At 40.5% G+C, this 26,293-nt stretch overlaps 1 protein-coding gene across 1 annotated transcript in view; it reads left to right on the top strand.

The window, feature by feature from the left end:
- Cfap54 (cilia and flagella associated protein 54) overlaps positions 1-26,293 on the top strand; it is a 284,397-nt gene that overhangs the window by 209,524 nt on the left and 48,580 nt on the right. The window contains exons 62-63 of the mRNA XM_021174289.2: positions 17,894-18,067; positions 20,863-21,083. Coding sequence (XP_021029948.1) covers positions 17,894-18,067; positions 20,863-21,083 — 395 coding nt within the window. The remainder of the gene's footprint in view (positions 1-17,893; positions 18,068-20,862; positions 21,084-26,293) is intronic.

Below are 26,293 nucleotides of genomic sequence, written 5' to 3'. Positions count from 1 at the left end.
AACCCCCGCCCCCAAGTGCAAGGATTACAGTTTTGAGCCACTGTGCCTAGGTTTTCTGTGTCTTCTGTAAATAGCTGAGTGGTAAACATCTCTGGCTTTTGTTTCTGGTTGCAGCTACTGTGGCATATGTGTGTCGTGGCCCACTGAAAACACTTTAGTTTTCATGCGTCCCTTTTGTCTCTTTAACCACCTGAGCATATAAAACCTAGTCTTTACTCTTCAGTTACACAAAAGCATTGAGCAGCTTTGGTACCGGCAGCAGTAGCACCCTCCTGATGAGGTAAATGTTTCCTACAGCTAAGGTGCTCCTCTGTCTCCTCTAACAGTTTTAGGCTTTGTTTTCATATTGTGTACGCTGGGTTGCTAGTCATGAACTTATCCATTGTGCTCTTATAATGGGGATGTTTCCATTTGCTTCAATCATGTGCAGAAGTCGTGTGGTACAGGAGCATCACTTTATCCTGATGCTATTTGCAAATACATTATCCCCAGTCATACTGCGAAGGTCCTTCTTCTGTATTACTTTAGCATTTAAGACTTACATTGGATTTTACTATGTCTAGAAGCTAAGATCATAAATATTGCTTTCTTTTGTTTTGCATTTTCCTATTATGTATCTGATTATCTCTTATATTTTAAAATTCATTTTAGCTTGCTTTTTATTGATGTGATAACCACCATGACCAAACGTTGTATTTGGCTTGCTTATCACACTCGATCATTGAGAGAAAGCGATACACGAGCTCAAGGCTGGGCTCTGGAGGCAGGAGCTGAGGCCGACCGTGGATGGATATGCTTCCTGGCTTATTCCCCATGGCTTTTTTCATCCACCTTTTTATATTACCCTAGATCACCTGCCCAGGGGTGGCACCACTGGCAGTTGGCTGGGCCCTCCCATATCAATTATTAATAAAGAAAACGCCTTACAGACTGATGGAGGCACCTTAGTTTCAATGGAGGTTTCCTCCTTCCAGATGACCTGAGCTTTTATCAACTCGACAATCAACTAAACAGCGTGTAACCTTTGTAAATGATTTTAATTTGAATATGCCTATGAGGTGGGACCTGAATTTGAGACTTCCTTTTTATATAATCTGACTGTGTTTTAGTATACAAATTATGTTGGATTTCATAAAACCATTTAACAGTATAATATATATTCAGTGTGTATTTAACAGAAAGGAAGCCCACCCCGACACTGCCTGGAGGCCCAGAAGCTGGATAGTCCAAAGACCTAGGAGAGAACTACCAAAAAAACGGTCAAAACAAAACAAAACCAACAAAAACCAAACCAAAAATAACGAAGCAAGTAAGCAAGCAAGCAAATAAACAAAAATAACACCCCCAAACAAAAACAAAAAACAAAAACAAGTCAATGAACTGATTCCTTGTGATATGTCGATGTAATAGATTGGTACCTAGCCCAGTTGTCATCTGAGAGGCTTCACCTAGCAACTGATGGGAACAGATGCAGAGACCACAGCCAAACATTAGGTGGAACTCAGGGAATTCTGTGGAAGAGGGGAGGGAGGACTGTAGGAGCCAGAAGGATCAAGGATGCCACAAGAAAACCCACAGAACTGACTAGCCTGGGCTCTCATATGGGCTCACAGAGACTGAACTAGCAACCAGGGAGCCTGAATGAGTCTGACCTAGGCCCTCTGCACACATGTTACAGTTGTGTAGCTGGGTCTTCTATGGGACTCCTAACAGTAGGAACAGTATCTCTGACTCTGTTGCCTGCTTTTGGGACCCTTTTCCCTTTACTGGGTTGCCTTGTCTAGCCTTAATAGGAGAAGGGGTACCTAGTCTTACTTACTGCAACTTGATATGCCATGGCTGGTTGATATCCATGGAAGGCTGGCGGCCCTTCTCTGAAGAAAAACAGAAGAGGAGTGGATGGGGAGAGAGTGAAGATGGGAGACTGAGGAGGAGGACTGGGAGGAGAGAAGGGCTGGGGGGAACCGTGGTTGGGATGTAAAAATAAATAAATAAAATTAAATAATCTAGGGCGAAAGTGAGACCTTACTATTAGTCAAATTAAAATTTTAGGGAAAGTAACTACAAAACTACTCCTCATAAATGATAAATACTAATAGGAAAGCAACCATTGACAGTGAAAAATTAAATTGTTACAGGTTTATTTTTATTCCACTCCAGGAAAATAAATTTGAAAAGCTCTATAAAATTTATAACTGCCTGGAAAGATATAATCTCCTCAAAATTATCTTTATAGAGGTTAAAAAAATTAGATCTATTGCTATGGAAGTAATAAAGCTATGCTAGAAATTAAAACTAGAAGTTAAAGTTTATTCATTTAAAAAGATTATTAATAAACCTACCATAAGTTAGAAGAGATAACATATTGCAAATATATTTAATATCTGGTTTTCTAAAAATGAGTTGAACTCTCTAACCTTCTTCTAAAGCAAATCTGCAGAAATGTAATGTTTTCATTGAAGTAAGTCAAGAAAATCCAGCCCCACACAGATATGTAGTTAGAAAATGTCGCATATTTAAAGGGCCTCTTCAAACAATTAATATTCTTCTTTGCGTCCTAAGTATTGTTAGTGAAGTGAGGTTTTGGGGGGTGGGGAGTTAACTCTGGGGTATTCTCCGAAACCCACATCACTAATGTTTTCTTTCTCCGTTATAAAGCATTAAGGTATGTCGGCCCACCTTGTCATCTACCGGAACCTCTGCCTCATGCAGGATTTCTAACACTATATAGTATCTCAGAGATATTTGTCCTTGGCCTTCCACGGGCTCGATCGTGCTTTTGATCTCTGTTGAAGGAATTGAGAGAAGGCATAGCACAGAGTGGGGAAGGTGGGTAGAGTTTACGAGATAAAGGACCCTCTAAGAGACGAGTGGGCAGCAAGTGGTGCAGGGACAATGGCCAAATAGGCTCAGCCTACAGTTTTAGATAGGATTTATCTATTTCTTAAGCTTCTAGCTCAGATAGCATTCATAAGGAGAGTTTCTGTGCAGGTGGTTGACAGGTCCATTCGGATGGACTTCAGTCTTCATCACATGGTAGGAGGTGACTTCTTGGAGGGTTTTCTTACTAACATTTAACTAGGGAGTATCAAGTCCCAGGATTTTGATGCCTATAGAAGATAAAAGCATAGGCAAAGAGCCTTTCACGGAGGAGTTAACTGTTGGCCCTGAGGGTCCTCCCTGTAGGTTTCTATTAGTACCTGCTCTCCCACTAGGAAGAGACTTCTGTTCTTTTTCTGATGACTTTGGCTGTCTTTGGAACCATGTCTTGAATAATTCATTTATTCTTATCTTAAAGATTGGTGTTTCGCCTGCATGTCTGTCTGTCTGTCTGTGGTTATCGGGATCCCTGGAACTAGAGTTAAAGGCAGTTGTGAGCCCCGGTGAGGGTGCTGGGAATCCAACCGAAGCCCTCTGGAAGAGAAGCCAGTGCACTTAACAACTGAGCCATCTCTGCAGCCCCTGGAATCATGCCTGTGGAATGATTATACTGTTGGAATCCATTGAATCGAGAAAGCAAATTGGCTTAAAGCTGGGGCTCTGTCGCCCGGGAACGGATCTGATTTTAGAAAACGGTACCATAAAGGATGCTGCCATGCTTGAGCCAGGGCCAGTGAGGACCTAGGTAGACCCTCGAGAGAGCTTCTGGGAACTGTCTCCTAGGGAAGATGAGTCTCCTGACCAAGCGTTTTAACAGGCAAATTTAGGGTCTAATTGGCATATTCCATCCTTTAGAAGCTTGGGGATGAAGACGGTATCCAATTCCTAGAGACCCAGTTACCAAGTACGTGATCTGGGCCATAAAGATGTGCCATTACTGTGGTATTTTATAGGGGATTGGCATTAGTTTGAGTCCCAGTCTTCGTAAATAGGCCTCTTGCCCAATAAAGGGTGAGGGTAGTCAGACACCACTAGGAAAGGGTTAGTAACGTGTAAGTTACTTCACAGACAGCAGGAAGCTGTAGTGAAACACTAGTCTCATTGATGCCCATACCCTGACAAGAGTCATTTATTTACTTGGCTCTGTTACTTGATTGGTAGGCCAGTTAGTCACCTGAACAGGAAAACTGCCCCCAGGAAATCCATCCAGTTTAGGGATGTTAAGAAATACTATAAAGCCTACCTAAGAATGGAAGCCTACCCAGCAGTGGCCCCTCTGACTACCACCCTCTCTCCTTTGCAGTGGTCAGTGGCTATTGCCTGCCTACCCTTTGAGAGGGATCACCTTTACTTTGTGGAAGACTCCAGCTGTCTCCTATGTTGTACTCTGTGTGTCTCTGGATTCTTTCAACAGATAGAAGGGCCAAGGTGCTGGGGTCCCCGTGACAGCTTAAGCATCTGGAAAACCTTGCTTTCTGGAGGGATGAGAACATCTGAATGCTGGTCTATTTCCTTGGCTAATAGCAAACACTGTAAACTTAAAACACACCACCATGCCTTTCAGAGAAAAAAACCAAAAAACAAAAAACAAAACTTAAGTACCAGAAAATTCTTAGTGATAGATACAAACTTTCCAAAATTCAGAATTTCTACTTAAGGATTTGGATATTTATTTACTAATGACACCAAGTCCTGTCAGATGCTTCCCTTGAAGTCCAGAGGAGTTCTTTCGTTTTTTAGATGTTTGCCCACCTACCTATGCCCCAACTCATCTTGTAGCGTGCCAGTGGTTATTTCAAGTCAAATGATGTTTCACGAGAGGGAGAGGGTAAAGCACATTCAAGCTGCAGCTCTGGAAGAGCCCTTGTGCTCACACACACACACACACACACACACACACACACACACACACACACACACACACAGTAGAGAGGCCTTGCATGCTCTTCATGTTTTGTTATACAGAATATAAAAAAGAAAACGTGTAGAGTTAATAGCGCTAATGACTTTTACAGCTTCGTCAAGCTAGAAGGACTTAAACGAACATGGCATTTTAATTAATTTATTTGTTTCACATGAAGAACACACAAGAACAGCTTGGCAGTGTGATGTCCCCCCCCCCCCACCACCTTCCTGGCTTCCCATTATGGCAAAGCTCACCACTTCCTGGTGCCCTTTCTGTAAATGGCGGCATACTCCATTGTAAATGGTTAGGTTGAAAATGGAATTCTTCAGGGCTCTGAGCACTTTGCTTTCCTGCTAACGTTGGCACAAAGGGAGATCTTGTTTGGGGGAATTTGGTGTTGATATCATTAGACAAACACAAGCAAACCCTCAGAACGAACTGTATCAGCAAATAGAAGCCATTTGTCATTTAAGTATGTAATTCTGCTGAGGGGATAGAAAGGGGTTCTCTGTGTTTTCAGTTCCAGTTTATGCAGGTTTATTTGACTGTTTTGACAGTGTTGTGGTGGGGTTGACTGAGCTTTCATCCAGGAGCAATAACTGCCAACAGGACTTGCAGATCTTTAACCCTTCCACCTCATCCTTAGACCTCAGGATGAGCACTGGGTAAAGTCACTGGGGGAAAGCTGCGTGAGTGTGTAGGTTTGCGGTACATGTCTCTGGCCAATTCAACAAAGAGAATTTTATGGTTGGGGGTCACCACAACATGAGGAACTGTATTAAAGAGTCTCAGCAGTAGGAAGGCTGAGAACCATTAATCTAGATGATGCTCCACTGGCTGTCCACAGTTATGGATTATCGCATTACATTTACATTTCAATTCCTTTTTCTTCTATGGTATGAACGCCAAGACTACTTGACTGACCCCACACTCCTGTTCTCCATCTTCAATGTCTTTCTGGGATCTCCTGCTCAGTGTCACCTTCTGCCTCCTTGTCTGTGCTCTCTATTTGATAGCCTCTACTTTGGGAATGACTGCATACTTTGTGGTTGATATTTCCTCTCTTCCGTGATTTATTCCAAATTGAACTGGTGCTGTTGTTCCTTGTTTTCTGGTTGCTCTGCCTTCTAATTTCTAACATAAGTTTAGCCAGCTTTTGGCTTTTGTATAAATGAAATGATTGCATTATTTCAGCTAGATTCTTTTGTTCAACACTATCTGAGAGACTCGGTCTTTTGTGGATGTAATAGCACTGTTTATTGTCCCTATGTAAACACTGAAGGCTGTTGTGAAAGAGCCTGCTCTGAACGCACTGTGTGATCTTCTGGGTACAGAGATAGATAGATAAAAGATAGATAGATAGATAGATAGATAGATAGATAGATAGATAGATAGATAGATAGATTATGGATGGATATATGGATGGATGGATAGATAGATAGTGATGTGGATATAGATATATAGATATAGATATAGATACAGATTAGATCTAGATATAGAGGAATAGAGATATATGTGCCAAGGAGTAGAATTGCTGCATCAGAGGGCATATATGCATCTTTACAATTTCTCCAAGGCAGTTTAGTTTGACATTTATCTTGCTGATCATGCTGTATTCTGTATTGTGTATTGTATATTGGCTATTGACTATCCTTTGGAGGGACCCTCTTATAATCATCCATATTTTTCCTTGGGAGTTTTCTGTTTTCTTGGGAGATCTGCAGATATTCTTTATATGTTTCATATGAACACTTTGCTGATTACATATATGTAATCATCTTTTCCCATTCTGTTTTGACTTTTTATTTTAATTTTTGATTTCTCAAAGCTTGTACTTCTATTATTGTACAGTTTATACCCCCCTCCCCATTTTAAAGACAGGGTTTTGCTATCCATTTCAGGTCAGTCTTGAACTTTCAATCCTCCTGTCCCTGTGCTGGGGACATGAGTGTGTGTCTTAATACACATGTGTTTTCTGTTGTTGTTTGTACTCTTGATGTTCAATTGCAGAAATATTTTCTGACAAAAAAATCATAAAGACAACCTTCCTGTATCCCTGTCTGTCTTTTATCATTCACCTTTAGATCCACATTTCACGCAGAGTCTATTTTTATGTGTGACTCTTGTGTGTGATGGGAAGCTGAAGTCAAGATTGACTTTCTTTATATGGATAGACAATAAACCCTAGCCATTTATTTAGATAACCATATTTCTTCACAACAGCAGAGGGTCATACATGCTGTTCAGGTATGAACTATGTTGTATATCAACCTAGTGCCTGCTTCTGTGGGATAAGAAAGGTGAGGAGAGAAGGAAGAGGAGAAATCGAGGGAGAGTGAATCAGTGAAAATATTTTAATATCAACCAATATACATCTGAGATGTAGAAGGATAAGAAAATCAGAGGCAGTCATCACAGAAATCAATAGAAAACTATTTTTCAGTGCCAAAGGGAGAAATGAGATTTTAAGTTGAAGAGTTTTACCAGGAGCCAATGCAGAACAAATAAAAAACAAACAAACAAACAAAAAATAAAAAGCTGAGCCCAAAATGAAACTTTAAATGACCACAGATAATGAGTTGATTGAAAAAGGTACCTTCCAGAGTGAGGTAGTGCAGGCAGGTTAGAGGAGTTTGGATTTGATGAGTGTTAACTCCATTCCAGCAACAGCAGATGGGAGGACGCCAGAGCCTTTGAGGGACTAAGGGGAAATATGCCTGCACTTCACTAAGTCATAGGTTAAGTTTCAGGTTCCTGTAAGGACTCAAATGACTTACAAATTGGTCAACTATTTTCAGGATGTTTCTTGACAATGCATCCTGCCATGCAAGATTGCAATGAAGGGAGGGAGGAGGGCTCCTCAGCGTTGCTCACTACCTGACCTCCCACAATGCACCTGTTTAAAGTAGAATGTAAGGCTGGCAATCTCAAGAACACTGTTGGGAAACATGAGTGGATGCAAGGCAGCAGAGAGAATAATCAGGAAATTAGGAGACACTAAGAATATGGTGAAGATGGTGGCACACGCCTTTAGTCCCAGCAACTAGGAAAACACAGGCAGGTGGATTTCTGAGTTTGATGACAGCGTGGTCTACAGAGTGAGATCTAGGATGGACCAGGGGTACACAGGGAAACCCTCTTTCAGGCCTCCCTTCCCAAAAGGATATGGTGAATGAAAATTTTATTTCTCTCACTAAGGAAGAAATATTCAGAGATAAAAGATTCATGGTCCAATGAAGTGATGACATGATTTGGTGGCTGCTACGAACTAAAATAATCCAGTTGATCTTTATATTAAATGCTTTACTCTTTAGGGGCTGTGGGATTGTGACATTAAACCTTCATGGAAGAAATCTGATCTAATTTAAGTTTTAAGTTTTCTTCTTCTTCTTCTTCTTCTTCTTCTTCTTCTTCTTCTTCTTCTTCTTCTTCTTCTTCTTCTTCTTCTTCTTCTTCTTCTTCTTCTTCTTCGCCTCCGCCTCCTCCTCCTCCATCTCCCCCTCCTCCTCTTTCTGCTGCTGCCTTTCTCCTTCTCCTTCTCCTCCTCCTCCTCTTCTCCTTCTTCTCATCCTCCTTTTCCTCCTTCCTCCTACTCTTCCTCCTTTTTCTTCTGAGATGGAGTATTATACGTCTAAGGATGACTGTGGTTCTTGACACTTCTGCCTCCACCCCCAGGTGCAGGAGTCATGGGTGTGCCATAGCATTCAGCAAGTATTCTTTATTGATTTTCATCTTAGAGGTAAAATGAACAAAGGTTATGAATACAGACAAGAGTGTAATAGTTGTTGATTTTGACAACAGAAATTTTGGAAGGGGGCAAAGGGGCAGGTGCTGTTAGGTTATGAAGTAAGACATCCAGAGATATTATCCATATTTAGTATTATAGGGCTTTTAGAACATCATGGGTATATGGTAGCATAAAGGGACCAGACATAGGAGGACCAGACATAGGAGGGTCAGACATAAGCGGACTGGACATAGGAGGACCAGATGTGGCTATGTACCTGTTACAGTTTTGAAGGATAGAAGAGTGGCCTCTGAGTTAATGTCACAGAAAGCTAATCAATCCATTCTTTTTTAAAGATTTATTTAATTATTTTATGTATATGAGTAAACTGTAGCTGTACAGATGGTTGTGAGCCTTCATGTGGTTCTTGGGAATTGAATTTTAGGACCTCTGCTCATTCCAGTTAACCCCATTCACTCTGGTCAGCCCCTCTCACTTCAGTCAACTCCATTCATTTAGTCCCTGCTCACTCTGCTCCAAATATTTATTTATTATTATACATAAGTACACTGTAGCTGACTTCAGACACTCCAAGAGAGGGCATCAGATCGCGTTACGGGTGGCTGTGAGCCACCATGTGGTTGCTAGGATTTGAACTCAGGAACTTTGGATGAGCAGCCAGTGCTCTTACGTGCTGAACCATCTTGACAGCCCCTAATCAATCCATTCTTGAATACTGACAATTTATGGCAAGTACTATAAGAAAATTATTTTAAGAGCTGGAACTAACCACTAAAAGAAGTAAAGTACAAATGGTTGAGAATACTTGCCTCTGGGGAGAGGAAGTGTTATTTTTGATCATATACATGCATGAGTAGTGAAAATAAGCAGCTTGTTGAAAGATAACATGTTGTCAAATTGGATTACTTCCATGAATGCAAATGCACTTCAAACTTAGGAAATCTATTAACACCAATCACTACATTAGTAGATAAAAATAATCATCATCTCAAACAGGCACACAAAAAATTTTCAGTAAAATTAAACAATCATCCACGACTCCAAAACTGAGTTAAAGGAAATTTCTTTCATTTAAACCAATTCTAAGGGGTTGGAGACATGGCTCAGGAATTAAGTGTGTGCACTGCTCTTGTAGGGGACCTGGTGCCCACATTGGGCCACTCACAGCCAGCTGTAACTCTAGTTCCAGGGCATTTGACACAGTATTCTGGCCACCGGCAGGCATCTACATCCATGTACACACACACACACACACACACACACACACACACACACACACACACACACACAGGCACACACAATTGAACATAAAATAAAATGATAGAGTTTTGAGTGGAAAAACCCCTCTTAGCACTTACATTATATGTTTGAATGCTAAACTCTTGTCTTTATAAGCATAAGTGAAATGCTCATCATGACTTCAAAATTGTCCTGGATATTCTATGTGGCATGATAATATGCAGAAAAGAAATAATATTAATGACTTATCATTAGCCATGGACGATTCTCACATGTAGGACCCCAAGCTAGGGACAGGAAGGTGCATCTAGCGGAGCTGCTGTACACAAGATGTCGTTTCTTACCTACAAATGTCTTCTATGTCCTTATGTCCTTAGCAATCAGGAAAATATACATTAAAACTGCTTTGAGGCTTCATCTAATCCCAGAGAGAATGGTAAGGTCAAGAAAGCAACTGGAAACAAATGGTGTCCAGGATATGGGAGAGAGGGTCACTCTAACTCCCTGGAGAAGGGCAACATGCTGCAGCCACAGGAGATCAGTGTAGAGAATTGTTTAAAAGCAGGAAGTATGTCTTCCAAATGAGCCAGGCACATCCCCAGATATCTTACTGCAGGGATATTTGCTTGGACACTTTGACTGCCACTTTATTCAAAAACGCTAGGGAATGGAAAATGGATATAGACACAAAGGGATTTTCATCATCTGTATAGAAAAATGAAGCCTGCAGGTAAATAGATGGAACTGGAAACTGTTATATGAGTGAGGTAAGCCAGAGCCAGGAAGACAGCATATATAATTAAGGGTAACTGCAGAAGCCAGGAAAGCAGAAAGAACAATGGAGAAGCTCCAGAGAATGAGTTCCAGAAAGGGGAATAGTGGAACATGGGTGCAATAAAATGAGGAAGAGTAAAAATGGGGTGGGGTAGTTCATTAGAGTTGGGGATGGAGAGTAACAGAGAAAGAGTTAAAAGGAGATAAATAACACTAAAAATGTTTGAAAAGGCTATAGGAAAACATTATTTTATAAGCTTATTTAAAAGTACGGTGTGTATGTGTGTGTGCATCTATCTAATACACAAATTTGTAATATGTACACATATACACATACATACATACATACATACATACATGCATACATATGTATCTTAAATAAAGTTGTACCATAAAGAAGCTTTAGTATATCTATAGAGGACCCCAGTTCTAGGCAAGAGGAAAAGACAAAAAAAAAAGGCTTCCTTTGAATTGTTAGTCAAGGAGAGGTCCAACGTGCACCTCCAAAACATAGGCTATTGCTATTGCCTCCCAGAACTTGAAGACAATGTCCTATTGCTTAATAGCCTGGTGTTGACCTGAGAGGCTCTCTGTGAAGATTAGCTCCCATAGTATTGGAAAGTGCTTTGCAAACTGCCAAAGGAAAAAGGTTATCAGCAGTCCCACCCAGCTATAAAAGCCCATGGACCACAACAATTTGCCTGTCAGAATATCACCAATGACGTAATAGTAGCACTTAAATCTTTGTAGTAACTAACAGTTGTTTAATTGGATTTAAGACCTGTTCCATAGAAGGATGCTGTAAACCCAAGAGAGAACCTGTGGCTGGAGGGGAGGTCATAGACCCCAGAGGAAAATCTAAAGTTTCCTAATTTAATACAGCTTCCAGTTGTATTCTAAATATGTTATACCCACAAGTAAGTGTGAGTCACAACCATCCTCAAAGACTCCTTTTGCAGTGGAAAGAAGATATACAGAAATCTACAACTGGCCAAAAGGTGGTCAGTGGGTGACTGGCCCTGGTTGGAATACCTATAGCATATTCCCTACGCTTAAGGCTCAGGTAACATAGTGAAAGAGGGAAAGAAAAGGTTTGATGCCGGCTGCAAGATAGGATTTCTTAGACACAATGGAAGCTAAATCTATGAAATCTCTTCTTAAGGGCTGCTGTAAAATTACCATGCCAGTTGACACACCAATGTAGATGGAGAAAACATTCACAAAGGTCCCCTCCCTATATGAAGAGCTCCAAGCAATCAGTGGTTGCTGAGTGGGGGAAGAATTAGTTTTCTGTAGAGACAAGCCTCTCAGCCCATAGGTTATCCAATCCTAAATTGTCATTCCAAATACCTTTATATACAAAAGGCTAACACTGATTGGAGTCAATAAAAAGATTGTGTGTATATGTGTGTACAGGAAATTCAATACTCTTTTCTGGCTTCCCTGCATACAAGACATTCACAAGGTAATATACTTCTCCCTCCAACTCCTCCATGTTCCCTTCACAATAGCCACAAATAGTATAAGATATCTTGGGGTAACTCTAACCAAACAAGTGAAAGACATGTATGACAGTAACTTCAAGTTTCTCAAGAAAGAAATCAAAGAAGATCTCAGAAAATGGAGACATCTCCCATGCTTGTGGTTTGGCAGAATTAACATAGTAAAAATGTCCATTCTACCAAAGGCAATCTATAGGTTCAATGCAATCCCCATCAAAATGCAAACACAATTCTTCAAAGACATGGAAAGAGCAATTCTCAAATTCATCTGGAAAGGCAAAAAACCCAGAATAGCAAAAATAATTCTTAACAATAGAAGAACAGCTGGTAGAATCACCATCCCTGACCTCAAACTTTACTACAAAGCAATAGTGATAGAAACTGCATGGTATTGGTACAGAGACAGACATGTTGCTCAATGGCATAGAATTGAAAACCCAGAAATAAAACCACACACTAGGGTCACTAATCTTTGACAAAGATACCAAAAATATGCAATGGAAAAAAGAAAGCATCTTCAATAAATGATGCTGATCTAACTGGCTATCTGTATATAGAAGAATGAAAATAGACCCATATTTGCCAACTTTAATAACACACTTAAAGAAATACAGGAGAACACTGCTAAACAGGTAGAAGACATTAAAGAGGAAGCACAAAAATCCCTTAAAGAATTGCAGGAGAACACTGCTAAAGAGTTACAAATCCTTAAAGAAAAACAGGATAACATAATCAAACAGGTAGAAGTCCTTAATGAAAAACAGGAAAACACATCCAAACAGATGATGGAAATGAACAAAACCATACTAGACCTAAAAAGGGAAGTAGACACAATAAAGAAAACCCAAAATGAGGCAACACTGGAGATAGAAACCCTAGGAAAGAAATCTGGAACCATAGATACGAGCATCAGCAACAGAATACAAGAGATGGAAGAGAGAATCTCAGGTGCAGAAGATTCCATAGAGAACATCGGCACAACAATCAAGGAAAATGTAAAATGCAAAAAGATCCTAACTCAAAACAGCCAACTTGTATAAAGCTCAAGTCCAAGTGGATCAAAGACCTCAACATAAAACCAGATACACTGAATCTAATAGAAGAGAAAGTGGGAAAGAGCCTTTAAGCCATTGGCACAGGAGGAATGCTCTAAGATGAACAATTGATAAAAGGGACCTCATGAAACTGGAAAGCTTCTGTAAGGCAGAGGACATACTCAATAAGATAAACCGGCAACCTACAGATTGGGAAAAAAAATCTTCACTAACCCCACATCCAATAGAGGGCTAATATCCAAAAATATATAAAGAACCCAAGAAGCTAAACACCAAAAAAACCAACCAAAAAAAGATGGGGTATATAACTAAAACAAGAATTCACAACTGAGGAATCTCAAATGGCTGGGAAGCACCTAAAGAAATGTTCAAAGTTCTTAGTGGTCAGAGAAATGCAAATCAAAACGACCCTGAGATTCTAACTTACACCAGTCAGAATGGCAAAGATCAAAACCTCAGGTGACAACACATGTTGGAGAAGACGTGGAGAAAGAGGAACACTCCTCCATTGCTGGTGGGATTGCAAACTGGTACAACCACTCTGGAAATCAATCTGGAGCTTCCTCAGAAAATTGGAAAGAGATCTACCTGAAGATCCAGCTATGACACTATTGGAAATATACCCAAAAGATGCCCTATGGGAATATACCTACTCTGCCACATGGGTACATGTTCCACTGTGTTCATAGCAGCCTTATTTGTGATAGCCAGAAGCTGGAAATAACCTAGATGTCCCACGACAGAGGAATGAATACAGAAAATGTGGTTCACTTACACAATAGAATACTACTCAGCTATTAAGAACAAGGACATCTTGACTTTTGTAGGCAAATGGATGGAACTAGAAAATACCATCCAGAGTGAGGTAACTCAGACCACAAAGGACATGCATGGTATGTACTCACTAATAAGTGGATATTAGATCCCCCCCCCAAAAAAGTACAGAATACCCAAGATACAGTCCACAGAAGTCAAAAAGCTCAAGAAGCTGAAGTGCCCAAGTGAGGACGCCCCAGTCTCACTTGGGAGAGAGAAGAAAGCAATCACAAGTGGGGAGGGAGGGAGGGAGGGACCTGAGAGGGAAAGTGGATGGGGTGGGGGAAGAGGGAGGAAAGGGGAACCTGATCTATTGTTGGGTGGGGGAAAACGACTGAAGTCCTGAGGGCCAGCAGAAAGAATGTAGACAGAACCTCAGGTAATAGGAGGTTGGGGGGACCACCCCCCACAATGTACCAGAGACCTGGGAGGTGAGAGACACCCAGGACTCAAAGGGAGGGACCTGAGATGAAATGCCCGACAGTGGGGAGAGTGAACTTGTAGAGCCCACCTCCAGTGGGAAGACAGGACATCAAGTGAGGGATGGGGTTGCTATCCTACAGTCACAACTCTGACCCATAATTCTTCCCATCTGAAAGAATCGCAGGGATGAAAATGAGGAAAAGAAGGTCCAGTGACAGGCCCAAAGTTGGATCCAGCTCAAGGAGAGGTCCCAAGACCTGACACTGAGGCTATGGAGCGCTCACAAAAAGGGATTTATCACGACTGCCTTCCGAAAGACCCAACAAGCAGCTGAAAGAGTCAGATACAGATATTTGCACCCAAATAATGGACAGAAGCAGCTGACCTCTGCTGTTGAATTAGGGAAGGCTGAAAGAAGCTGAGGAGAAGGGCAACCCTGTAGGAGGACCAGCAGTTTCAATTAATCTGGACCCCTGAGGTCTCTCAAACATTGGACCACCAAACAGACAGTATACACCAGCTGATATGAGGCCCCCAAGACACATTCAGAAGAGGACTTCTGGGTCTGTGTTCATTCAGAGATGATGCACCTAACCCTCAAGAGACTGAGGGACTCAGGGAGTTTAGAGGTCAGGTGGGGTGGTTGTGGGGACATCCACGTGGAAACAGGGTGTGGTGGGGAGGAGGTGTGGGATATGGAACAGTTGGAGGGTGGATGGGGGGGCACATGGGGAATGGAATATGGAGTATAAAAAATAAAAGTAAAATAAATTTTAAAATGATTTTATTTCTATAGACTTCCAAAGATAGTACCTTTAAAAGGTTAAATTACTAGTGATTAACAAACATTATAAATAAGGAACACATCAAAATGTATTGACAAATACAGGAGAGAGCGTGCAATCTGTATGACTGTCAGGGGCACACTTCTGCAAGTCTTTTAAGGATGATGTGTAAATTTAATGAAGCTTTTGTAACAATTTTAAAAAGTTGCATCTTGGTGATAGGTGATAAACTGTTAAAATTTATAGAAAAGAGCAAAGCAAGATTCTTTTAAAAAATACAAGAAAATAAACTACTAAATCTAATTCCCAGTAAATGTGTACACTGAAGTATTAAATAATATATGCTCAGATATTCATGGCAGTCTTGTTTTAGACAGCAAAATAAGAACAAATCAAAATACAGGGGCTGGGGAGGTGGATCCATGCTTAAAAGCACCCACATGGTAGCTCACATCCATCTGTAACCTCAGATACAGGGAATTCAATACTCACTTCTGGCTTCCTTGCGTACAAGGCATTCACAAGGTAACGGACTACATGCAAAGTGACACTCATAACATAAAAATAATTCTTTAAGAACTAAAAATATAATCAGAAAAACTCACGTGCCTATCAACAACAGATCAGATAAACAAATTGCACTGTATTTAGTCGATAGCACACTAGAAAGCTATGTAAAGAATCAGTGAACTACACCTATACACATCTTGGATAAAATTTAAAAGTAGAATTCTTAGTGCAAAAAGATTGTAAACACACGTAAATTTTCTCCAAACAGAGTTTCCAAAAGATTATAAAGAATGCGGTGACAGTCATGTGATTCCTAGTACTAAAGTTTGATTAATGGTGGCTGGTGGCTTCAGACAGAGCCAGGGAAATGGTTTTAAGGAAGGGTTATTTACAAGGTGGCACGGGGGCAGTATTTTGTTTTCTTAGGTAGGTGGTAAATGTTAGACAGCTAGACAGCCAATCAGAGAAGCGTCATTCCCTGGTAACAATAAGTACATGGAAACTCAATTTATTAGTCAAGAAAACATGCCTAGACCATTACCCACAGAAGACCCTCTCTCATCTCAATGTCTTTCATCCCCCCAGAGACAATTGCTGTTCCCTGATCAAATATCAAATGTAAATGTTTATACATAACCCTAGAAGGGATTGTACTGCATGCCGTTGAATTTACACAGTGGCACCACATGATTCTTCTCTCATGTCGAATCTGCACCTTAGCTGATGGCTCATTTGCAGCATCTATTAGCGCACTCGCAGTGCGCAGACAAGCACGAGGCACAGAGATTGTCAAGCTCTCCCACTAGCAAGCATCACTACTGAGACAAGGACAGAGCCTCCACACTACACTTCCTCCCTTAAGGAGGGATCTATTTATTCTGCTTTCCTTCAACAATGTCAAAGAAACACAGTTTCCTGTTTCATAGTTTCCTTTTTCTATTGCAAAACTACCGGGCACATCGTTGCACAAGACTCCATGCGCACACATGGATATCTTCATTTTCCATTTTGTTAGATCCTGCTGTATCCTCTTGTGGGCTGTTGCACCTCTGAGTAAGTGTGTGCATGCTCTATTTTCTTTAAGATGTCACTAATGCTCATTACAGTGAGATACCACTGTGTCATTTCCCAAGGGATGGAAGAGAATATTTCATCTTGAACCTGCATTGCCCTGATTGTTAGCGGTGCTAAAATTTTTCATCGTTTAGGCCTACCAGTTTGTTGTTGACATACTTTGCATACCTCTCCTATGAACTGCTTGTTGAAATTGGGCTATTTGACTTTTTAAAAATTGTTTTGTACAAAGGTTTCATATGTGCTACATAAAAAAAGCAGAGCTGTGGCTATAGCTCACGGGCAGAGCACTTGCTTAGCAGGCACAAGGCCTTACGTTCAGTTCACAGAACCATAAATAAAAACAAACAAACAATTTGGGGGCTGGAGAGATGCCTTAGCCATCAGGAGCATTTGTTGCTCTTGCAGAGAACCTGGGTTCAGTTTCCAGCACCCACATGGTGGCTCAGAACCATTCGAAACTCCAGTCCAGTGGGTCTGACTTCTTCTTTTGGTCCTTGTGTGTATCAGGCATGTGCATGGTACTCAGACATACATGGTACTCAGACATACATGGTACTCAGACATACATGGTACACACAAATACATGGTACCCATACATACATGGTACACATATACACATGGTACACATACATACATACATGGTACCTATACATAAGTGGTACCTATACATACATAGTACACATACATACATGGTACCCATACATACATGGCACCCATACATACATGGTACACATACACACATGGTACACATACATACATGGTACCTATACTTAGATGGTACACATACATACATGGTACTTATACTTACATGGTACACATACATACATGGTACCTATACATACATGGTACACATATATACATGGTACACATACATACATGGTACACATATATACATGGTACACATACATACATATATACATAATGCAGGTAAATCACTCATACACATAAAATAAAAATAAATATTTTAAAAAGCAGCAACAATATGTGTGCTAAATATCTCACCAGAGTCTTTTTGTTTTAACACTTTGTTTGGTACCTTTGTGATACACATCTTTTTCTTAAATTGAACATTTGCTCATGTAACAGTCTTTCTCCCCCTCAGACTCTATGCATAGATTTAGTTCAGGAAAAGGACTGCATTGTGTCATATTATTATTGTTTGTTTGTTTTGCTTTCAGAAAACTACCAAGTTGTTTTCCAGACTTCTAGCTCACTTACGTGCGAAAATGATGATGTGTATGACTGTATAGATGGGAGAAAGAGGAACCTCTCCAAAGTGGATGTTACGTGGATCCTTCTCATTCGCTACTATATTCACCTACAAAGAATCAACAACATGAGCAAGCTGCTAGGTGTGTCTTGATGTGTTAAGAAAGAATATTATTTTCCTTTTCTTACTCAGATCACATTTCTAACTTACAGAGTTACATACACACACACACACATACACACACATATACATATATATGTTATATACCTATAAATTATAGTTGTATATATATGTTATCTAAAGTTATATATATATATCTTATAGAGTTTTATATATGCCATTTATATTATATATATAACTAACATAGTTATATATATAATTTATAGAGTTATATATAATTTATAGAGTTTATATATATACATATATATATCTTATAGCTGTATATGTGTGTGTTTCTAATGTATAGAATCATTTTGACATCTGAGTGAAGGGTTATCAAAAGATGGGAGTTTCAGGGACTTGGACCTGAAGTACAGGAACCTTGGATTGGAATAATATTGCCGTGTAATTGGTGTCTGTAGAAATTCCATACATCTTATGCCATATATTTAAAAACATCACAAAAGAAAGTTATCTGGTGGAGTCCCAAGATTTCCAAAGTGGTCCATAGAGCAAAACAGGTAAAAAACAAGGGACACCCGAGCAGCAGCTTTACAAAATAACTAAGACAGGATTTGGAGCTGGCGCACGCACGCCTTTAATCCCAGCACTTGGGAGGCAGAGGCAGGCGAATTTCTGAGTTCGAGACCAGCCTGGTCTACAAAGTGAGTTCTAGGACAGCCAGGGCTACACAGAGAAACCCTGTCTTGAAAAACAAAAACAAAAGATAGGATTTGGCTTTAGGCTTTGTGTTCAGTTATCTAGGAATTGTGTGAAAGAGATGGAATGCATGACTTGGAATAGGATATTTAATTCTAATTTTAAACAACACCACCTGTCTTTTTGGGTTTTTATTGCTGTGATAAAACGCTAAGACCAAAAGGAAAGGGTTTGTTTCAGCTTAAAAATCTCGGATCACACTTCATTGTCGAAGTATGCCAGGGCAGGATCCTGAATGCAGGAGCTGATGCAGAGGTCATAGAAGATGGCTATCTGCTGGCTTGCTCCTCATGGTTTGTAGCTTTTTGATAGCACCCAGGAGGACCACCTGCTGAGGAGGGCATCACCCACAAGGAGCTTGTTCCACCGCCCCCATACCTGTCATCAATTAAGAAAATGCCACACAGGCTGTGGCCAGTTGAGAAGGGTCATTTTCTCAATTGAGGGTCCCTCTACCCAAATAACTTGTGTCAAGTTGACATGAAAGCTAGACAGCACACCATGAAAAGAGTATCTAGAAAAACTGGTCAAGTCTGTTTACATCAGTCTTTTCCATCATTATTTGGACAGTGTTAGTATTTTCTTATGACTCATTGGTGCCCTTGAAGTCAGCAATCTAGTAACGCTCGTGAATGCAGTCAAGAAAGACTGGTCCACATCCATTGTCCAGTGATGGAGAAGCCAGCAGAGCCACCAAGCTGAGTCACAGAATGGCTGAGTACAGTTAGTGAGGGGATAAGCAACCAGCGCTTATTGTGCAGTGATGGGCACTCATTCAAAGAGGAACAATATGGACTTGAGCCTGAAAAGCCAGCCCTGTGGTTGTCCTGGCACCACAGCTTGCCTCTGAGTGTAGTGGCTGGCATTTCTCCACAGAAGTATTCATCTTTCTGCTTTTATGCTCTGGGCTTTCTTAGGGTTTTGTCCAGTTTGTAAACTTGGGGTGCCAATCCTCCCCACATCCAGCAGTGACCGTAGCCAATACGGTAACAGACAATAGAGGAGCTTTCCAGTTCCTGCATTAATTGAGACTGTCCTCCATGGTTTTAGTTCTTTGTTTTGTTTTCTTTTGTTTTATAATGGTAGTAGAAATTTATAACTGTTGCCATTTTTCTCTTAACCTCCCTAACTCTCAAATAATTGAGACAGGACTATTAGATTTATTTAACATCTTTAAGGTACAACAACTGAACAGTACTAAACCATTTGAATATTCTATGCTGATCTGGTTACCTCCTAGCCAAAATCCCAGAGATACTTGCATTTCAGTACTGATCTCTCTGCTCTAGGTGTTTCTTCATGGTGTCTCCTGGACCCTCTCCTTGTAGCAAATCTCCTCTTCCTCTCTTTTCCTCCCCCTCCTCTGGCTGGGAGGAAGTCCAGCCCTATTCTTCCCACTGCTCAGTCATTGGTTGGTCAGCTTCTTTATTGACCTATCAGAGAATAATTGGGGAGCAATGCTTATACAACAATGAGACGGGAGATTTCAGAAGAAGGACTGCAACCAGATGTAGGGGCATGGAAATCAGCATTTGAATAATACAAGGAAAATCTATGTACAGTGCACAATGGCATTACGATTACAGTTGTTGTTGATGTTGTTTTTTTTAGAAGCTCTCAGCAGGACTGATCCTTTGTTAACTGTGGGCCTGGACCTGTCCTATTCATTATGCTCCCTCCTAACTCTCCCTTTCTCCTGGCCATACTTTTCCTAACCACCCACAAAGGTCTTTGAGATCCCTTGTCAGAAGAATGCCAATACATCCAAATCTCCACTACAGGGTATGTTTTATTGGGACCCAAAATAAGACAGGTAGAACGAATAGATGGTACAGTTAACATTTACAACTAGAAACAATATCCTTATGAGCCTCTGAGATTTCCCTTGAAGTCAGTGGCAATCAGCAACCCATTAATATATCAAACTCACAGAGCAAGGTGGTGGCGGGACTATGGTGGCTATAGTTAGTGTGCCACAGCAGGCAGTAAATGAATACCAAGACTGAGACCATTCTGTCATTCACAGAAGCCTAAATAATGATCTTCCTGTTTCTCAAGCATCTGCAACTCCAGTCTCAGGGATTTCTTTGCCTGATGACACACTTCTCACATCCCTGTACAACTCTGAATTGATTTTGCGCCAAAAAGAAATGCATCTTTTCCTGAAACGATTCTTACAGCTCTACTCTTCTTCGTGCATTGATGGGTTTCCAAGGGAACTTCTTCAAGGTTTGGAAAACACTTCACTAGAGAAAGTTCTGTTCGAAGCATCAGGCAAGGTAAGCTTCTAAAACATTGATCTCTGTGAATTATCTTAGATCCCCCTCCTATTGCAGGAAGGAGCATGCCAGCCTCCAAGTGGCTCAGAGATTTCTTGTTTATCCAGAGTTCCTAGCAGGCTTATTTTCGTAGAACCACATAGGGAGGCAAACCAAGTCACCTGGAGTTTCAGGATGATTCCTATTTCAAGTCTTTCTTGTCATTCCCACCGACCTTTGAAATGTCTCAGACTTGTCTATCTTCTGATAGGATCAGTATCTTTCAGGAAGCCATTTTGCTAAGAGCTGATGCAAATTCCAGTGTCATCGCTTTGTCATAACCTAGTCTGAGTCTTTCTAAATCCACACTCAAGTTCTTTATATTTATACTGATTTTAAATGTGTAAAGGATTTGTTGTACTTTTCACAAATGTTAATATGACTAGATTAAAGAAGGAAAACCTTTAGATGAATTAAGAGTTAAAGAACTTTTTATTTGGGAAAGTTCTATTAAAGTCAATGGATTTTTTTTTATAAAATATGTAATATGAAAACTAGAGATTCCCATTGACAAGGCATAAAATGAATAACAATGAAATTGTAAGAATTATTACACCATGGTCTGGAGTAATAGGGGTATTTAACCAAGGCACTGAAATGAAGAAGTTTGGTTAGACTAAACAAGTCCTTTCAAATTTTTCAAAAGAAGAGATGTGAATGGCCAATAAATGCATCCTTGATGTGCTTAACATCCTTAGCCACCAGGGGAGTGCAAACTAAAAGTACTTTGGGATTCCATCTCACTCTAATGGAGTGAGCTTCTAAAGTTTCCTTAAAGGAAGCAAATGGTCACAAATGCTTGTTGGGCCATGTAGGGCCATATAGGGAAAGAGTAACCTTTTGTCTACTCTCAGTGAAAGAGTAAAACAGAGCCAAACTACTGTGTAAATCATATGGATGATTCTAACAAAACTAAAATACAACTTCCACGTGACCTACCTATTCCTATCCAATGTATATACCCCAAGGGCTCTATATCCCATTACAGCAAGACATCCAAATTCATTGCTTCTCTTTCCATGTTAGGAATGAAGTAGGGTCTGCCCACATTCGTATCAGCCAATGGATGGATAAGGTATAGACACAGTAGAATTTTATTTAGCTGTAAAGAAGAATGCATGTGTGGATTACTAGGAAAATAAATGGTGCTGGAAAAATGCTGTATTAAGTAAGGTAATCAAGGCTCAGAAAGAAGAATGCTGTTTCCTCATTTACATGTGGATCTTGGCCTCTAATGGTAAATATGGGTATGTACATGGATGCAGACATAGGTTAAGTCCAGGGCACTAGAGAGGAGCCCGTGGCACAGTGGGGAATAAAGAGGCTTTAAGAGGAGGGTGGAAAATAGAATGCATGAAGTGGAAATGGGAATCCTGGGGGAGCAAGAATGTGGCAGAGAAAGGGGAGTGGGGAAATGGAGAGGGCGAATATGGGAGAAGTTAACCAAATTGACATGTATATGCATACTGTAAGAAGTCTGATACTTCATTGGCAGTTTTTTAAAATTAAAAAATAAAATTATGCTCTAACAAGCAAAAGTAATTCAAAAGGGAAAAACATGTCTATCTTAGCTTTGCTGTTGGTATTGTGTAGCATTGACAGGCAAAGGAGAAAAGGGAATTATGGAACAGACACAGTCAAGTAAGGGACCACGTGACTGAAAGAGTGGGAGGGAAGATGTGGCTGTAAAAGACACAACTTAAGAAAAAATAGGACACACTAAAGCAGCACCATGACCCTTTAGAGGTAGAAGGCAGAGGGCTGTGGGAAGCCTGAGATCCTGAGAGCTCAGAGACATCATCAGACAATGTAAGGGGACCAAAAGAAGGAACATCTCGTAGAGGAGGCTGGCACATTTGTGCTTTATGGATGTAAAGGCTGAGGTTCCAGAGAACTCAAGGGAATGTAGAATCCATGAGCTTCTGGCATGTTTATTAAATGAATAAATCATTTCACTTGCACAGATTCTTTCAAAATTAGAAAAAAAGAAAGATTGTCATTTATTCTGAATTAACTCTGCCTTTGAACCTCACCTTTTAGCTCATTGATGTTTACAGGATAGGCTTCTGTGCACTAGCCTTGTCTGTGCTTCTGTGGTCAATGTTGCCAGGGAAATGATCAGAAACCAGGGCTTGTCCCAGAACTGGGACTTACACATCTTATCCTATGAGGATGGAACACCTCTGTGCTGGGAGATAATGGTAAAATCTTTAAGGAATATGTGGGGAACAATTTCTGCCTTTTTATTCTAAATAGTTGGTCAGGTTTGTGTGTGTGTGTGTGTGTGTGTGTGTGTGTGTGTGTGTGTGTGTGTGTGTGTGTGTGTGAATGTATGTTGTTGTTTTGTTGTTTTGTTTTCTGTTGTTGTTGCTTTAAAAATGAACTGCCACTTTAGAAGTGATAGATCACATGTGGTGGTGCATTCTTGTAATCCCCAAATTCAGGAGGCTGAGACAGAGGAATGTAAACTGCAGTCTAGCCTGGACTATCTGGTGAGATACTGTTATGTTACAGTATAAATTACATACTATATATTAACATAAATCATTTAAATGATAAAACAAAGAAAGACTCATTAAGGAACTTAGAAGAACTCTGTTAAAAAACCAAGCATGTTGGCTCATGTCTAGAGTACCAGTACTCAGAGGCTGAGGCAGGAGGATCATGAATCTCCCATCTTCCTGGGCTTTCTGGTGAAACCTCTTGGGCTGCACAATGAATCCTCACCTCTACACTAGCAACAACTAGTGCCAAATGTTGGAATCACATGGGAAGTGTTTCAAAGGATTTCCCATCTTTCCAGAAATTAGAGAACTGTGGCCTTCCTAATACTTTCCACCCATTCCCTAGAGTGAGCTCGAGCTCATCAAGAAGGGTAAGAGTAAAGGTTAGGAGGAACATTGCTCACTTCTATGAATCATAACATTAATACTGTAGAGCATGGCTTCCTATGCATTGACAAGGGGCTGTATATGTTGTGAATTTCCTTGTCCTTCACTTAGTATTGCAAGGCATCAGACCTCTTCATGGGGTTCCTTAGAATCTCACCTGAAGAAACAAAGAATGTTCAACCAACAAATAGTTCACTTGCAAGAGAAGCAAAAATATGTATGTCCCAAATATTTCCCCCAATTCCATCAATCTCATAACTTTCTCCCAAAAGAGGAATGAGAGGGATGGGTAGACCAGTAAGATCTCCCACAGCTATGCATAGCATGGGAGAAAGCTCTATAGATTCTGATTCACTTCTCAGGAACTGAAACTCTCCTGTGGATTACTACATATGTCCCAGACACCTTGGGTTTTGTTTTTGTCTTGTTTTTTTTTTTTTTCTGATTGTTGTTTGTTTATTTATTTATTTACTTTGATCAGTGCCTTGTTTTAAGCCAGCCTGATGTGGAACTTACTCTGTAGCTCAGGCTCAGCTCAAACTCACAAGAGTCTTCTCTCAGTTTGCTAAGTGATAGTATTGTAGGCTTTAGCTATCCTACTTGGTTCCATTGGCTCTGGAAGTAGAGGGCAAGGGGACTGAACTTGAAGGCTGAGAACAGTGTCTTCAGAGTTCTACTCTTGAGGACACTGAATAAGACCTTAGCAGCTAATGTGACTGCCTGGAGTCTGTTTTGAACGCTGACCCAATTGTTCTGGTCTGAAGGGCCACCCAGGACTCTCATGACCTAATTCTGAGGTTGGAGTTCCACAGGTAGGACTTTGAATGTGATCCCCACCCGTCTTCTGTTTCTCCTGGCAGTGGTGTTATGGTGGATTGTGTTTTGCCTGTTATACTCTTGCTTTTATATAATTAGTGTAACACTATCCCAGGATAATCAGCTCTGAGATCACTGTTGCTTGCCTGACAGGTGCAAGGTACCTAATCATGTGTTTGCTTCATGGGGGTAGATAACTAAGGAGCATGAAGCCTTTGGGGGACTTTTTTTTTGGCTATAATCTCCAAGCTTGGCTGATTTTTATAATAACATTTTTGAGCCTTTAATCACTCAGGAGTCCACTTCAATCAAACTGTTTCCATACATTGATACTTCAGCCTGTGTTCCCCCCCCCTCCCCCACATACACACCAAGAAGTAGGTGCCTTTCCATGACAATCATTGCTCCATGTTGTGTTATGTTAAATCTATTGCAGCTTTGCAATGGAAAACAAAGGCCCCAAGCAAATCACATTAGAAATCCCAAATAGGGAATGATTAAAATCAGGCACAGTGCTGAGTTATGCAGGCTTCTGGATGGAATGCCTATGCAGCCTGTGCAGCCCCCAAGTACTTGATGAATTGGAATGATTCGGTTTGGGTAGGATGGTAGGTCTGTTATCCCATTTCTTTTTAAAGAATTAAGAAAACATAAAAAGTACTTGATGCATAGTTCACCATTTATCTAGAGAATTGATCTCACCAGCAACTAGGTACTATAATTTTTTGAAGATAATGGAAAATGCATATTTTCTTAGTGACTAAGTGTGTATGTTCAGGTACGCGTGTGTGTGTGTGTGTGTGTGTGTGTGTGTGTGTGTATGTGTTGCTTATAAGTATGCTGCATGTATAGGCCAGAGGACGACTGCAGATGTGATTCTCTGGGAGCTACTCACCTTGATTTTAAACACAGGATCTCTCACTGGCCTGGCACTTACTTCCGGGGACCTGTCTCCCCTCCAGGACTGACCCTATGAGCACATCCAACTGTGCTCGGCTTCTTTGCATGGGCTCTTGAGGATTAAACTTCATGCTTGAGAGGCAAGCCCTGATGACTGAACCACCACACCGGTTGGATGTTGGTGTCTGTTGCACTTAATAAAACATTGTTCTAAAGATCACCGTTGTGTGGAACTGAAAGGCAACTGATTTTCACGTTCCTATACTGACCCAGTTATGAATATGAATTATGTGTCAGGACCTAGGAAATAATACCTATTGTCAGAATACCAATCATTAGAATACTTACTATAAGAATAATTAATAGTTGTCAGAGCTCAGGAGAGCTCCTCATACGTGACATTCGATTTTGGCCAGGTGGTGATGGCCAGGCAGAGCTCCGTGAGTTTCAGGGACAGCCTGATCCACAGAGATAGAGTTCTAGGACAGCCAGAGTTAAGAAGAGAAGCCCTGTCTCAAAAAAAAAAAAAAAAAAAAAAAAAAAAAAAAAAAAAAAAAAAAAAAA

This window comes from Mus caroli, chromosome 10 (assembly GCF_900094665.2).
Source record: "Mus caroli chromosome 10, CAROLI_EIJ_v1.1, whole genome shotgun sequence".
NCBI classification, from domain to species: domain Eukaryota; kingdom Metazoa; phylum Chordata; class Mammalia; order Rodentia; family Muridae; genus Mus; species Mus caroli.
The sequence above is the reverse complement of the archived record's forward strand: the minus strand, read 5'-3'. Positions and strand labels throughout refer to the sequence as shown.